This window comes from Solanum dulcamara, chromosome 10, assembly GCF_947179165.1.
Source record: "Solanum dulcamara chromosome 10, daSolDulc1.2, whole genome shotgun sequence".
NCBI classification, from domain to species: Eukaryota; Viridiplantae; Streptophyta; class Magnoliopsida; order Solanales; family Solanaceae; genus Solanum; species Solanum dulcamara.
Window position 1 is genome coordinate 7,385,303 of NC_077246.1, and position 15,836 is coordinate 7,401,138.

Sequence of the window (15,836 nt, forward strand, 5' to 3'; positions counted from 1 at the left end):
GTTGAAGATTATAGTGTGGTGTAACTTAATTGGTGAGCTGCTTATAGTGGGGATTCGAATCCAAATCAATTTTAATGTTCATAGTTTATTTTTTTAGTGCAATCTGAAAGCAATTTCACAGATTAACAAACGAGATAGACTTAACTTTAAAGGTAAACAATATGATTTATTTATTATTTTCTTTTTACGGAGCAAATAGAAATGAAATGAGCGAAAGCTAACTGACTAAAACCTATTAACTCATACTAATACAATTTAAAAATAATTCAAAGTGAAAAGATTAAAAATTAATAAAAGAAAAATATATAAAAAGTTTAAAGTGAGGAGTGAAATAAATATTTTGTAAAAAAAATATGAAAAACCAACCTCTCACACCTTCTTTCTGGGACGTCTATACATCTCCTCTTCACATATTTAAATATATAGTGATTACTAGTAACTTATACAGTTATAAAAGATGATAAGATATCAATAAATTTATTAAATATAATATTGATATAAAAGGTATTTACAATCACTCTTTATACTCAAACGTATAATTAATTTTAGAGAAGAAAACATTTGGCTAGTAATTAGCAAATTTCCAACAAAGTCGTAAGTTAATATGTTGAATCAAAAGAATTATAAACTTACGATATCTAAAAAATCATATAAGATACAAAATAAAGAGAAATCATAAAGAGAGTACACAAAGGTGTGACCTTAAGTGTAGGCGGCAGGCATACTCTAAACTTGCATTTGGAAATATGATATAAAATTACGATTTTAAATCAGTGTTTGAATATGACATTTTGGTTTATGTTTTGAAATAATCTCAAATTCTTCAAAAAATATGTTTTCGTATGCCGAATCATGATTTAAACCTTTTAAAATGTAACTTGATCCATAAATTTATAGTATTTTTGTAAGAAAAGATTCTATCATTTTAAATTTTACAAAAAAACTTATGCTCAGCGTGAAAAGATTGTTCATACTATGTGTGATGATTATATTAATGAATGATTAATTATTGCTATTGTTAATTAGTAAATACTGATAATTTTCAATATTTATGAAAAATAAAAAAGAAAAGTATTGAAAGCACTCCTAAACTTGTCACAAATTATTAGTTTCGTCACCCAATTATTAATAGGCTTAAAATTACCCCTGTACTTGACTAACACAACTTAAATACACCTCTAGTTTGTCATATAACATAACAAATGATCTCAAATTTTTGTTGGAGCATGAAACTCTTAATAAAAATTTGAGAAAAATTGGCGAAAAATTAAGGATGTATTTCACTCATGTTACAAAATTAAGGGTATATTTAATTTCAGTTAACCAAATAAATAAATTTTTTAAAACTGTCAATAATTTAAAAATAAAATTAATAATTCACATTGAGTTTAAAGTGTAATTCAAATGACATAAGTGAAAATGCTAAAACCCTCGTGTCTCTTTCTCTCTTCCCTAAACCCTCTTTCCATCTTGCAAACAAAACCACTATCAGTCCACCCTTCACCATTGTAGAAGCCATCCAAAAACTCCAATGGTAGCCTTCGAACTACTCTACCAAGCTCGTCGCCATTGCTCATACAAAACCCCATCTCACTTATCTCCTCTCCTCCGTTCTCATTTTCACAGATTTCTCTCCTCTTCATCATCAGAAAACCCGAATCCTAATAACCCAATTCCAATTCAACCCGTTTCCTACACCCCCAAGAACCCGCCACTGGAAAGTAGTACCCGACCCGAATCAAATACCCAAGATGGGGTTAAAGCGGATGGTGGGTCGTGGACCCGGGAGGATCTCCGGTACTTGAAGGATGCTCCGAAAATAGCTCCGGTTTCTTACCCGACAAGAGTGGCGCCGTTACCAGAGGATTTGCCTGAAGAGGAGAAAGGGAAAGTGGAAGGTATGGGTGATGAGGAGATGGAGAGAGAGAGGAGAAGAATAGAGGCGCAAAAACGGGTGGCAATGAGGAGAGTTAGGAATGTTGAAGAGGAAATGGTTCCATTCCCAACATTGCTTAATGTGAAGAGTGATGAGAAGAAGAAGAAGAAGGCTGTTTATGATCTTAAAGAGGCTATTCGGCTAGTAAAGGTCAGGTTTTTTGTTCAAATCAACTGTGTATTGTTTTGTTGTAGTTTCTGTTCTGTTACTATATGTTTTTTCCTTTGTTATTAGCTGCTGTTTCTTGTACTGCCGTCTAGTGGAAACAACCTCTCTACCTATGATGTAGGTAGAGGTACAGTCTGAGTATACTCTACCCTCCCATGTCCCACTTTGTGGGATTACACTGGATATGTTGTTGTTGTTGTTGGTTATAAGATAATAATTGCATAATCTGAATTGAAAAGAAGAAGAAAACAACTACAGGATGCCCCATATTAGTTTAAATGAAAAAACAATGAGGAGAAAACAATTTTAGGATTCCCATTAGAGGCCATTCTACTTGTAAAGTTCAGATTTTTTGTTTCAATCATCTTTGTATTAATCCTGAAATAGTTAAGGTTAGTTATATGAATTCTTTTAGCATTTGCTGTTTCTTCTACAAAATTTTGACTCCTTGTAAAGTTATAAGTAGTAATTGGATAATATGAATTGAAAAGAAGAAGAAACAAACTATAACATGATGCCCATTATTAGTTTAAATGAAACAAAAAAAATGAGGAGAAAACAATAATAGGATTCCCATTGAGAGGCCATTCGTCTTGTAAAGGTCAGATTTTTGTTTCAATCAACTGTGTATTGATCCCGAATTAGTTGAGGTCATTTTTATGAATTCTTTTTAGCATTTACTGTTTCTTGTACGAAATTTTGACTCGTTATAAAGTTGTAAAAAATAATAATAAGAAGAAAAGAATCACAGGATGCCCATTAATAGGTGAATGATTAAGAAAGAGAAAGCAATTATAGGGTTCCTATCATTTGAATCTAAAGGTCCAGATATTTTGTTTCAATCAACTGTGCACTAATCCCAAATTTCTTGAGGTCTGTTATATGAATTCGTTTTAGCATTTGCTGTTTCTGGTACAGATTTTTTGACTCTGTGTTAAGTTATACATAATAATTGGATAATATGAGTTGAAGCAAAAGAAGAAAACAGTTATAGGATGTCCATTAATAATTTGAATGAAAAGTATGATTGCATTTTCTTGTTTAGTATTTAACTCTCTTTGGTTAGTAGAAAAATGGTTTTTTTTCCCTCTTTCAATTCATTACTCAGGGTTTAGTTTCAAGAAGATTACCAACAAGAAAGGGAAAAATTAAATTTCAAGATCCTTTTTTTCATGATGGTGAAAATCTATAGAACTTTGACCTTCCATGAGGTGCCGGTGGAATCTTAAAAGCAACATCCGGTGAAAATCCATAATAACTAATGGAGGTTTCTTTTACCGGCCATAACAGCTAACCCAGATGTGTTTCTGCTGGATTTCTAGAATATTATTATTTCATCGGCATACTTGCATGTTTTATAACTTTGTTTCAAGTGGACAGTGAAATTTCAATGTAGTCACAAAATAGGGAGTTGAAGAAAGAATAAAAGTAAGAACTGAACAAAAAACACTTCTAGTAGTTTACTTAGGTTTCTGTGGATAACCTTGCCATAAGCTACAAATGTGTATCCTTCAATCTCAAAAGACATCATACTGAAATAACCTTGTTGTGATCTTCACAATTTGCTTACATTACTAATTTTGGGTAGATATGGTATCCTACTGAATATGGATGATAGGGTGCCTGCCATAGTTTATCATGTTTTAATGTAAGAATCTGTCTTTTGGTCTAGACTGTAAGTATGGTTTTCCTCGACATATTGATGAAAAATTAACTTTATAAAAATTGTGTTTGCATTGTTAAATTATTTAGATCACCTTGTTGGTATGTCCCACATCCTCAATTGGATATCAATGATTTACAGCTTTATATTATATGATCCTATTGTAACCTTTCCACCCTACTTCACTTGGAGTGTAGGAGCTTTTTTATTAGTCAACATGAACCATAGGAATGGTCCAATATATTCTCTAGGTTAAAGGCTATTTGTATTAATAATGAGAATTACTTGCATAACCTCCTTCCGTAAGGAGCTGCTGTCACATGCTAAAGTAAAGTGCATCTGAGGATATTTTGGATAACTTCTAAGTATTTCTAGTTAGCTTAATGGTCAAGGTATTTCTAGATAATCTTTTTCGACAATGATGATGTCGGATCCTGTTTGCGTGCGCCTTAACTGTTCCTCCATGTACCTGCATCCTTGCATTTATACAAGTACCATATAACTCCATGAATCAAGGTACCTCATCAAGATTTCAGTAGATAGAAAGAAATCATCTAGGGTTTTTGTCTCTGCTAGATTCAGACAGTTTTCTTCCATTAACCACTAGGCCACACTCTAGGGTCGTACTTTTAGATAATTTTTTTTTTCGTTTTGCTTTCTTTTAGGATAGTGGTGGCGTCGGAACCTGCTAAGCCGTTGGTTACCTATGACTTTACATTCGTATCGGGTAACTCTATCCACCAACACTCAGCTAGTGGAAAAAATTCACGTGGTGTTGTCTCTTGGTTCCCAAGGTTGTCACTTCATCTCTTCAACTGTTAGGCCTCCTCCTTGAGGAGTCCCAAGTGTTTGTAGATATTATCACAGTGAAAGATAGAGACCGTTTCAGCTTTTCCATCAATTAGGGGTAGTCATATGCATGGCTAGAAAATTCAACTCTTATTTTTCCTCAGAATCTCATTATATTTTTTATTCATCTGTTCAAGTTGAAAGTAGTAATTATGGATCAAAGTCCATATTATGTAATCTGAGTAACTCTTAATCATAGCTTGCCTGAGATAGTTTGCTTGTCTGCTTTTTGCATGTTGCTTTTTCTTTCTCTCTATAGTATGTAATCAGTGACTCTTAGCTGTAGCTTGCCATGAGTTGGTTTTCTTGTGTGCTTTTCCTTGGTGCTTTGTCTTTCTATTTAGTCTTGCTTTCTTCAGAGGTTACAGACTGAGTCATGATTCATTGTATTTCTAGTGATTATGCAGGCTAATGCCAAGAAGAAGTTTGATGAAACTCTGGAAGCTCATGTTGTTTTGACTCCCGATATGCGCCGAAGCGACCTGGTGCGTGCTTTCGTTTAACTATCCAAGCTTGTCGTGACTCAACACATGATATGGAACAGAAAGATTTCCTGTCACCACTTTCTATTGTTATTGGTTTATATGTCTAAATTTATTCATTCAGATGGTGAATGAATATTGAATATTTTAGTTTACTTTGGCTTTCATATGCAGAATTATTAACAGAAGCCTCAGGACCAATAGGGTGCTACTGTCTTTGCGGCTGAATGAAAAACTTATTGGCCTTAGAAATTAGAAGAAGCTCATAAATCATGAGAGTATAGAGGGCCTTAAACCTTTCAACCTAAATCTCAATTCCTGAACATTTGGGGGCACCCTCCAGAATTTGCTCTGCATGCAGTCTCATACTTTTAGCAATTGACAGAAATTCCTTAATATTTAAAACCGAGCTCCAACATTCTATATCCTAATCACAGTTTGGTTAGGGGTTTGCTGATTCCACATCCTTTTGTTGTTCGTGAGTGTATGGAGTAGATTTTATTGGTAGACTCATGCTCCTAGTGCCACCTAATTAAGAGTGAATTTTCCTTGCCTTTGCTGAAATATTGTCGGTGCAAGCCTCTAGAAATATGAATTCTCTTGCACAGGTGGTATAAACAGGGTGAGATTATAATCACGTTTCATTTCCAATTCTTCTGTTTTGATTGACCTCTTCTAGTGTAGCTAATTTGACCTGAGTCTTAAGCAATCTCATTAGTTTGCTAGTGCGAGCTCATAGTTCTTTCTTTTGAACTGCAGAAGCTTGAAGGTACAGTGGCTGTTCCTCATGGGTTTGGAAAGGTATAAAGCATTCTTCATAAAGTATAAGGTTAGCTAATCATATGCTGTTTTAGATTCTGTTGACTAAATATTTTCCTTTCAGGTATATCGCATTGCTGTTTTTGCTGAAGGAGCTGCTGCTGATGAAGCCCGAGAAGCAGGGGCTGATGTTGTTGGTGGTTTGGAGCTCATAGAGAATATCAAGAGTGGTAAACCACTAAATTCCTTATTTAAGATTGCAATTATTTAGAACTGAAATTGATAAGAATCGGGTTATTTGATTAACCAAGAAAATAATGCGGAAGCGAAATTATATAGATTAAAGACAAAAATTGAAAGATATGCAAAATTGGAGAAGAAAATCCCCAAATTCAAAAGATGTGGTAAGAACCCTAATTAATCTTAGTATTCAAAAATTAGCGAATGAAAGTTAATTTATGATACTAATAGAGCCAATTCAAGAACTTAGGTCAAAAAGTGATCTAGACCCCTATTTCGAAGAAACTAGAGTCAATAATTAGTATAAGACTAATTACCTTCTTTAATTCACGAATAAGAACCAAAGATATCAAGTTAGAGAATTAATCCTACTTCCTAAGAATTGTTCTTATAAGGTTGTAAGATAAATCCCAAGTAGCCAAGCACAAAGGTGTAAAGAAGAGAAACTCTCAATTAATAATAATATTGTCTGTGCAAAATAATAAAACTTACCCCTATATGTAGGGAAAACCTATCCCAAATAGAATGAGATTCCAATCCTACTTATATGGAAATAATAACTAGAAAACTTTAAACTAGGAAACTTTTAAACTAGGAAACTTTAAACCTAGGAAACTTTTATGCTCCTATTGGGCTCCATGTGGGCCCTCCTCTTGGCCTTCATGTGGCCCAATCTTTCGGCTCTTGGACTCGAACTTGGACCATGAAAGATTTGTAGCACTTAGTCCATTTTATGTTATAATTCTTGGGTCAATTTCGGGCTTTTTCTCCATGATAAACATCTTCTTGATTTCTCATGGAAGCCCATCAACTTTAGTGCAAGTAGGCCGACATGGATGCTATCAGTAATGGTACTTCTTATGTCCATTTACATGCTGATGTAAATGGTGCAAGTTATGAGGTAAATTTACTCCTTCCAGTCCGTAAACTATCGAAGGTTTACATTCATAACCTCTCCGGAGGCTTACGTTCATAACCTTAACGGAGGTTTACGTTCATAGCCTCCTCTGACATATGGAGTGAAGCGAAGCTGATAAATTTTCATCCAAGCTGACTGCAGAAGCCAATATTCCTTTTCAACTTAATTCTTAGAATTACAAAAAGGTTACTTTATTTTTTGGAGGTGGATGCATGTAGGCAAGCGAGAAGAATGGAACAAACCATGGATGTTAAAAGATCCAGGTTCAAAGGAACACAAGAGGTTATGAAGGTTTACATTCATAACCTCTCCGGAGGCTTATGTTCATAACCTCAATGGAGGTTTACGTTCATAGCCTCCTCCGACATATGGAGTGAAGTGAAGCTGATAAATTTTCATCCAAGCTGACTGCAGAAGCCAATATTCCTTTTTAACTTAATTCTTAGAATTACAAAAAGGCTACTTTATTTTTTGGAGGTGGATGCATGTAGACAAGCGAGAAGAATGGAACAAACCATGGATATTAAAAGATCCAGTTTCAAAGGAACACAAGAGTTGAAAATCTGATCACTTTTGATGTCAAATTCAAAAGTGGCAATAGATCTAATGGGAAGAGGAGTTTTCAATCTGTCGAATGAGGCTCAAATTAGTATCATGGAATGTAGGGGGTTAAATGATATGTGAACCCAAAAACAGAAAGACCTTGTACTTTCACCCCGGAAGTATGACATGCAATATACTTCCTATTATTATGGGCTTCTCCTAGAATGGTGGCAAAAATGCTGGTGAGCTAGTGAGAGGAATCCAAAATGAGAGGAATATGTGAGAAAGTCCTCTTCGTATGCTCTGGATGATTGTAGAGTAAGGTATAGTTAACATATCAAAGAATCGAGAATCCATTGTTGAGAGTCAAATGCTCTTTGTTCCATACATATTTTTGGTGTAAGAGAATATCTCTCTTTGAAGATAGCAGGTTAGATTAGAAAAAATTACCATTTTGAAAAAAAAAGATAGCAGGTTAGATTTACTTACAAAAAATGGGAAGATATTAGGTTTAGATTTTTGGGATGCTAGATGAATAGTCGAATATATTGTGTACTTCTCGTAAAGTTTACACTGTCTTGGCTGACAGCATTGGAAGAATTTTGACCTAAATGTTCAAAAAGTCAGGTGACCGGGACTAGCTTTAGCCAAATGCTGGAGGGAATAACTTACCCCCCTCTGTTCACTAGCTTTAGGCAAATGCTGGAGGGAATAACTTACCCCCTCTGTTCACTATTACTTGTTGACTTTGGATTTTGCATGTCCCTTAAGAAACAATGATTAATATGAGTATTTTACCACAATACCCATATTAATTGATGTATAGTCTTTGGTCTTGGGAAATGATTTGGGAAATAAGTAATTAATATTGAGTAAAATAGAAAAATAATTGTCTTTTCTTAATATGTTAAAAGTGACAAGTTAAAGTGAAAATCTGTTTTTGGAATATTGGAAAAGTAAAAGTGCACAAAGGGAGTAAATGGTCATTCAATTATAGCAAGTTCTTCACTAATGTCACTTATGTTTATTTTGTATCAACAGTCTTTCAAGTTGTGCTAGTTAACTGACAAAGTCATTATAGCTAAACACTACTCCCTATGTTCACTTTTACTCGTATTTCAAAAATAGATTTTCATTTTTACTTTGTCATTTTTAACATATCAAGAAAAGACAATTATTTTTTTCTTGTTTTACCCTTACATTAATTACTTATTTTCCAAGATCTAAGACTATACATCAATTAATATGGTTATTGTGGTAAAATACTCATATTAATCATTGTTTCTTAAGAGGTGTGCAAAGTCAAAAGTGGACAAGTAAAAGTGAACAGAGGGAGTAAAAGGATAATAACATAAACCTCCCCTCAAGTTTGACTTTGTAACACTTACGGTTATGTTTGCTCCTCTTATTTTATTTTTTGTAATATTTTCTAACCTGATTATTATTTTAAAAATTGTAATAATTAGGTTTAAAAATAAAAAAAGGGGGCAAGCAAAATCACAAAGGAAGTAAGTGTTACAAAGCTAAAACTTGAGGGGACATTTATGTAATTTTTCCTTTAGTTTTTTTTTGGCTATAATGACTTTGTAGATAAAATAGCATAACCTGAGTGACTTTGTTGATACTGTTAGAATAGGAATAGGAACAAGAATAATATATACCATCCTACTTAGAATAGGAACAGGGATAGAAATAGTATATAGAATCCTACTTAGAAAAGGATTGTATTGTAGTGTCCTAGTTGGAAAAAGAGTCCAATATTGTGTCTATAAATAGGGTCTCAATGTAATAATGTATATACACAATTCAATAATATTTTTTCTCTTATATTTCTCACATGGTATCAGAGCCTCTACGATTTTGGTAGAGAATGAAAAAGCTTCCGCTATCGGCAGACAACTATTATCCATATATGTCGCCCGTTTGGATAAATGATTATGTTAGCAAAAGTTGGGGTCACCGTGTATCTTTCTGGTAACTATTTTCTCATATCTAATTTGTGTAGCACCGTGCATCTTTTCGGTGACTACTTTTCCATATTTAATTTACGTAGTACCGTGCATCTTTCTGTACTGCTTTTTCATATTTGATTTGCATAGCACCAGACCATCTTTTCGATGACTACTTTCTTATTTGTGTAGGGTCGTGCCACCATTTCGAGCTTACCCATATAATTCTCTTTCTCAGTAGGCTTGTGCCATCATTTCGACCCTACCCATATAATTTTTTTTTCCGGATTGTGACCACTTTCAGCCATTAAATCTAATACTCCGAGGCATGAGCATGTTTCGGCCAGTTTTTCAGTAACTTTCTTGTTTAATATCGACTCGTCTATGGATTCCAAAACGATCCATTTATTTTATATCAGATTTTAAGCATTTTTCGGGCGACCGTTGCATTGTAAAGAAGTCTATATGGAGCAATCACATAATTTTGTTGCTCAGGGGGAGTTTAGTAGCCTTGTATGTTGATTACGTAAGTCACTCTGTGGTCTGAAAAAGTCTTATCAAGTTTGGTTTGGGAAGTTCAATACTTTTATCGACATTATGCATGAAATCCTATATTTCATGAGAAGACTAAGCACATTGAGATTGACTGTCAATTTTGTGAAGTCGAGTGATCAACTTGCAAATATCTCACCAAGCCCCTCATTAGTCCTCGTATTAATTACATTTGTAACAAGCTAGGTACATATGAATTGTATGCACCAGCTTGAGTGAGATTGTTAGAATAGGAATAGGAACAAGAATAATATATACAATCCAGTTTAGTCAAAGGCACGCTTAAGCCCTGAAGCGAGGCTCAAAATATGTTGAGTGCTTCGCCTCGCTTTATGTGCACTTCAGTGTCGTCATCAAGGTTCTAAGGCAAACTTTTCGTTGCTAATGAGCATCTTCTTAAAAGAGGCACTAAACATTTGATATTTCACTTTAAACATAATTTATTTTCAATTTCTTTGTAATATATTTGTCATTCATGTTAATAACTATTAGTCTTGGACTAAACATATATATTTGTATTTTTTCTCCCGTTGCGCCTTTTTTCATTAAAGCCCATGCTTTATTTGTGCTTTGTGCTTAAAGCCCTGACGGACCTTAGAGCTTTTTTACTCTTTTCGCCTTTGATAACACTGATACAATCCTTCTTATAATAGGAATAGGGATAGAAATAGTATATAAAATCCTACTTAGAAAAGGATTGTATTGTAGTGTCCTAGTTGGAAATGGAGTCCCAGAATTCAATAATATTTTTTCTCCTATATTTCTCAGATACAAAGTAAACATAAGTGACTTTAGTGAATAATTTGTTATAGTTGAATGACCATTTAAGTTATTCCCTCGCAAATGCCGATTAAATCTGGTTTTAGAGGACTTCATTCCGAAACAAAAAGATCAGCAAAACATCCACACATTTGGGGATGATGATGAAACCATTCTTTTCTTTTGAACATGTATGTATTATAACCCTTCAGGAGGATATGTTGTTTCAATGTTGTTCCTTGAGATTGATTTTTCTACTGCCATTGATTATCATATCCTTACCTTTTTTTAATGTGATTATACATGCAGGAAATGTGAAGATTGATTTTGACAAATGTTTTTCCACTCATGCAATGATGCCGAACTTGAGACAGGTTTTTAAATTGACTATCCATACTTGTAATTGACAGATCTCTTCCGTGATTACACCGTAAATTAAGGGGCCATTTGATTTCCCATTAGCGTAAAGGTGGATTAGAAAGATTTGAAATTTCTAAGTTATCAAAAAGAGATTATGAACTTGAAGAGATTAACATGGAAAAGAGTGCAGTATAGGCCCCTTTAAGTGGTATACTGACATTTGGCTCACAAAGTTAAGGACATTTCTACCCTTCAATTCTAAAATGAATATCAAGACATCTATTCTATTAAAGTTCATTAAAAAATAGCAGGAGTGAGTCGTGTGAGTTTTTATACCTTTCAGGACAAAAAGAGATGGATTTAGTTAATCCAAAAAAAGAGGGTAAGAAATAAATAAAAGTTTCACGCGAACGTAGTAGACAGTTTCTTGTGAAATTTATATAAAATTTCTTACTTCATTAAAAAAAAAAGTAGTCATTTTCATGGAAGCAGATATATATTTTTAAAAGAGAACGAAAAATTAAGGATATATCTGAAATCAAATAAGATGGGTTCCTCTTTTTAAAAATGCTCCCAGGCACAATCCCCAGATTTTTCTCTCTCCTACTTCTGAAGAGGGGAGAATATCCTTTCCGGTGGCCTTCCTACCGGACACATCCTTTCTTTGTTTGTTTTTCCTTCCTCTTTCCAAGCTAACACCTTCTATGGAAGCAGAACAAAGCAAGGGAAGAAAGTGAAAATAAAAGGAAAAAGAGCGACTGTTTTTTCTCCTTGTAAAAAAGAGTGACTAGTTTTTCTCTTCAAGGGTTTTTAAACAGACATATGAATAGAAGTTGATGAAATGGAGATTTGATGTTTGAAAACCACAAAAATTAGTCATTTGGGAAAGATTTCTAAAAATAGAAGTAAAAGAACACTTGGGGGAAACAATTTATAAGCTACGATTGTTATGCGGACAGACAAGGGTAATTAGGATGTCAGGTTGTATTGTAGGATTTCTATAATCTGTCTTTGGTCAAGAAGTACGGGTAAGGATTGACAGATGTGATTAATGTTTGCATCAACAATAGGTATTGCCTAGTGATTGACATTCTCTTTATCCTAGGATAATTTTAGTTATGAAGTGTTATTGAAGAAGCCGTGTGGAAGTACTATGCCAAGCAACACCAAATAGGGAGGCTATTGCTGTCCTTTAATTTCAATATTAATACCTGTATAAGTTGATGCTAATATGACCCCTATAGAATGACTGGTAAACGTTGAACGGATAAAGGTGGTGGTGGTGGTGGGGGGGGGAAGATATGTGTGTTTTAGTGCTTCCCAGTGACTAACGTCACATGATTTTGCAGATTGCGAAGTACTTGAGGCAATTGATGCCAGATACTAAGGTAAGTAATCTGCATCTTTCGGCTCTTAATTTAGGTTGTTCTTTAGGAATTAGTGCTTATTTCCTTGTAATGCATGCAGAAAGGTACTGTTACCAAAGATATAACAAAAGCAGTGAAAGAAGCTAAGCAAGGTGTACCTTTCAAAAAAGATAAAACTGCAATTGTGCATGTTGGAATTGGGAAGGTACACTTGCCTCTCTCTTCATGCGGAGATTCTTAAGCTTCATTGGATATAAACTACTGGAATGCACTGAAAACTATTGACATTTTCTCCCTGAAAACACTGTTCTGCAGGTAAGTTTTCAAGAAGAGGCATTGTGTGAAAACATTGGTGCATTTGTACATGAACTTTTGCGTCAGAAGCCTGCTGGCCTAAAAAAGAGTAAGCAACTCTTGATTATATCCTTATTGAGTTGTTTGAAATGTCAGCAATAAATCCTGCTTACGCCCCCCTCTTCCCTTCCGTTTAGGATACATTTAGTTGTCAGAGAAGTATGCAAAACTATATTTCAGACTTTCTGGTTGTTCCAAAAGTCTTTTTTAACCTTTATATGGAAGAACACGAGTTATCTTACACATGAGTGTCATCTAACTTTGGTGACAGCACCTTTTTTGTCATCTATACTTGTCGTTGACAAAAAAAAAATCTGTGATACAGGCTCAAAATATGCTGGTTATGTGAATACAGTCCATCTCTGCAGCACGGTGAGCTCCCTGACTTACATTCTTTGTAAATCTGATGCCTCACAGGAATATTTCCAAGTACATTTATAAACTGAAAATAGAAAAGTGAGATAACGGACAAGAACCTTCCAAATGTTGCCTCTTGAGTCTTGATAGACCCTTTGTCGCTCTCCCATTTGAGGGAGTCCCTACTTTGGCTATAATTAAATATCTTGGTGTTAGTGTTCAAGCTCCTAATTCTTATGTTACTCGCGTAAAGTATGGCAAGGTCCCTCATGAAATACCGAAAAAAAATTATCAACAAAATACCTAAAAATTTATGGTCATGTAATACTGCAGCTTGGTTTAACATGTAGGAATTTTCAATGCTTAATTTTAGGTAGTATGATCTGCTTCATAGTTTCATTAACATATTATGTAGTGTCTTTATGGGTACCTACCCCTGTCACATCAAATTGGCCAGTTTGCAGTTTATTATCCACTTGTAACTGCAATCATCAGAACCGACTGCAGCTTCGTTTACTGAATGAACTGGTGCCTATACCTATCTAGGCTCCTGGTGCTGGCTGTAACCGTGGGAGGTGGGGTATCATAAAGGAGCTGAATTCTCTTGTTCTTTGTGTGTATTTGTCTGATTTTACCTCAAGGAACATGCTTTGACAATGATCTGCTATTCCCAAAACTTCATAGCTACATTCCATGTTTGGATGAGACTAGAAATGTAATGCAGATCTGTCCTTGACATTCGATTATCAGGATTGATGGTGAACAAGGCATGTAATGATCTTTCAGTGGCCTGAATATCTTTATTTCCTTGACCCAGAGGAACACTAAAATCTGTCACGTGCATCGGAGCTCAAAACTCTCATCCTTAGACCTTAGCTGTACATTGTACTTATTCGTTCTCGAGACCAAGTAGTAGTGATTGAAATTTTTTCTCAACAAAACATTTTGAATCTTAAAATCTCTTGTTCACTATTCTTGAACAGAGGGTCTATTGAAAACAACCTCTCTACCTCTGAGATAGGAATAAGGTCCGCGTACACTCTACCTTCCTAGACCCCACTTTGTGAGGCTACATTGGGTATGTTGTTGTAATCTCTTGTTCACCATTTTGGTACCCATTTGCCATTTTCATAGCTGGGATGTGTATTGCAACGTTGATATGCTTGAATACATCCATCCTTTTGGTACCTGTCGTTCATTTCGCATTTAGAATTTCATGCATAATTCAGTGAATCAAGATTCTGATTGCATGATGATTCTTGAAATTTGCAGATGGGTCCATCATTTCCTGTTACAATACAGTCGTTATCAATCGCTGCAGACCGCCATGCAAGGAAGTATGTTCAATGATAGTTATCTGAGTAGATCAAATTTTTACTTGGTACTCTCTTAATAGATTCAATTTTTACCTTGGTACATTGTTGTACTCATTTGTTTAAATTCCTTGATTTTCCCATTAGAAAAGGGTTTTTCTAAGTTATTTTTTTGTTTCTGCCCTTTACTGTAATGATCTTTACCCAGCCCTGCTTGAAACCCCCTTTAACACAAAACTCACTACTGTTACTTCACATTTTTATTTTCCTGTCATAAGAATAAGTATGTTTTCTTTACTAGAGTTTCGCATAATTGAACACATCTAGATGATGAATATCTGATTGAAGTTCTGCTGAACCCGTAACTTGCAATTGTTGGTATAGGCTTTGCCCCCCTCCTCCCCTATACCGGGAACTGCTTAGATGGTCGATTTGAGGATTGTTATTTAAGGTATAGTTGAAGTTTATAAATTTTTGTATGTTTAGCTATTTTTTTAAAATCAAACTTTAGATTTTTCTAGTTTTGAATAACTAGATTTTTCTAATTTAAATTGAAACATAACTTCATGCTCAAGTTTTAGATGGAATTGATCTTTTATTTCTATTTCTTAAGTCCGTTTAGAATACATATTTTCGTTATGATGGTAGATGAAAGTATTAAAGAGAATCTTGTTGTAACTGGTAAAGTTGTTGTCATGTGATTTTTATGGGGTCAAGTCGTGAAAATAACCTCTTGCAGGCAAAAATGTAAGGGAAGGTTGTCTACTATAGATCTATGGTCGGCTCCTTTTCAGATCCCGCACTATAGGGCATTGGGCTGTTCTTTTTTCATTTTTTTAATGGAAAATTACGGGATATGACAAACCTTACTACTATATTACGCGTTTAGGGTATATTTTAAAATAATTACGACTCGCAACAAATATAGCTATCTATTTATGCGGTATGAAACATCTTGCTTGCCAGATATACAAATATATATATGTATATCAGTTATCATTATACAATTTTTCTGACAAATATGCATATACAATTTAACAGTATACATATACAATTCGCTTCTCTCCTCCCTCTCATTCTCGCTCGCCTCTCTCCTCCCTCTCTCGATCTTGCTCACCTCTCTCCTCTTCTCTCTCAATCTCGCTTACCAGATATACAAATACATATGTATATCAGTTTCATATATACAACTTTTTGACAAATATACATATACAATTCGCCTATAGCTCGCCTCTCTCCTCCCTCCCTCGATCTCACTCGCCCCTC

At 34.6% G+C, this 15,836-nt stretch overlaps 1 protein-coding gene across 1 annotated transcript; it reads left to right on the plus strand.

Annotated features, from left to right (window-relative positions):
- Nucleotides 1-1,414: 1,414 nt before the first annotated feature.
- Nucleotides 1,415-14,867, plus strand: LOC129870825 (uncharacterized). The gene is made up of 10 exons (XM_055945699.1): nt 1,415-2,086; nt 5,024-5,101; nt 5,858-5,899; nt 5,982-6,087; nt 11,129-11,193; nt 12,529-12,567; nt 12,647-12,751; nt 12,862-12,949; nt 13,226-13,272; nt 14,530-14,867. Exons 1-10 carry the CDS (start codon nt 1,532-1,534, stop codon nt 14,605-14,607), a joined length of 1,203 nt encoding a protein of 400 aa, XP_055801674.1. The 5' UTR covers nt 1,415-1,531; the 3' UTR covers nt 14,608-14,867.
- The last annotated feature ends 969 nt before the right edge of the window (nt 14,868-15,836 follow it).

Coding starts and splice junctions, on each gene's coding strand:
- LOC129870825 (XM_055945699.1), top strand. CDS start 1,532: ATGGTAGCCTTCGAACTACTCTACCAAGCTCGTCGCCATTGCTCATAC. Junction 5,900..5,981: donor TTCCTCATGGGTTTGGAAAG/GTATAAAGCATT, acceptor TTTTCCTTTCAG/GTATATCGCATTGCTGTTTT. Junction 12,568..12,646: donor AATTGATGCCAGATACTAAG/GTAAGTAATCTG, acceptor TAATGCATGCAG/AAAGGTACTGTTACCAAAGA.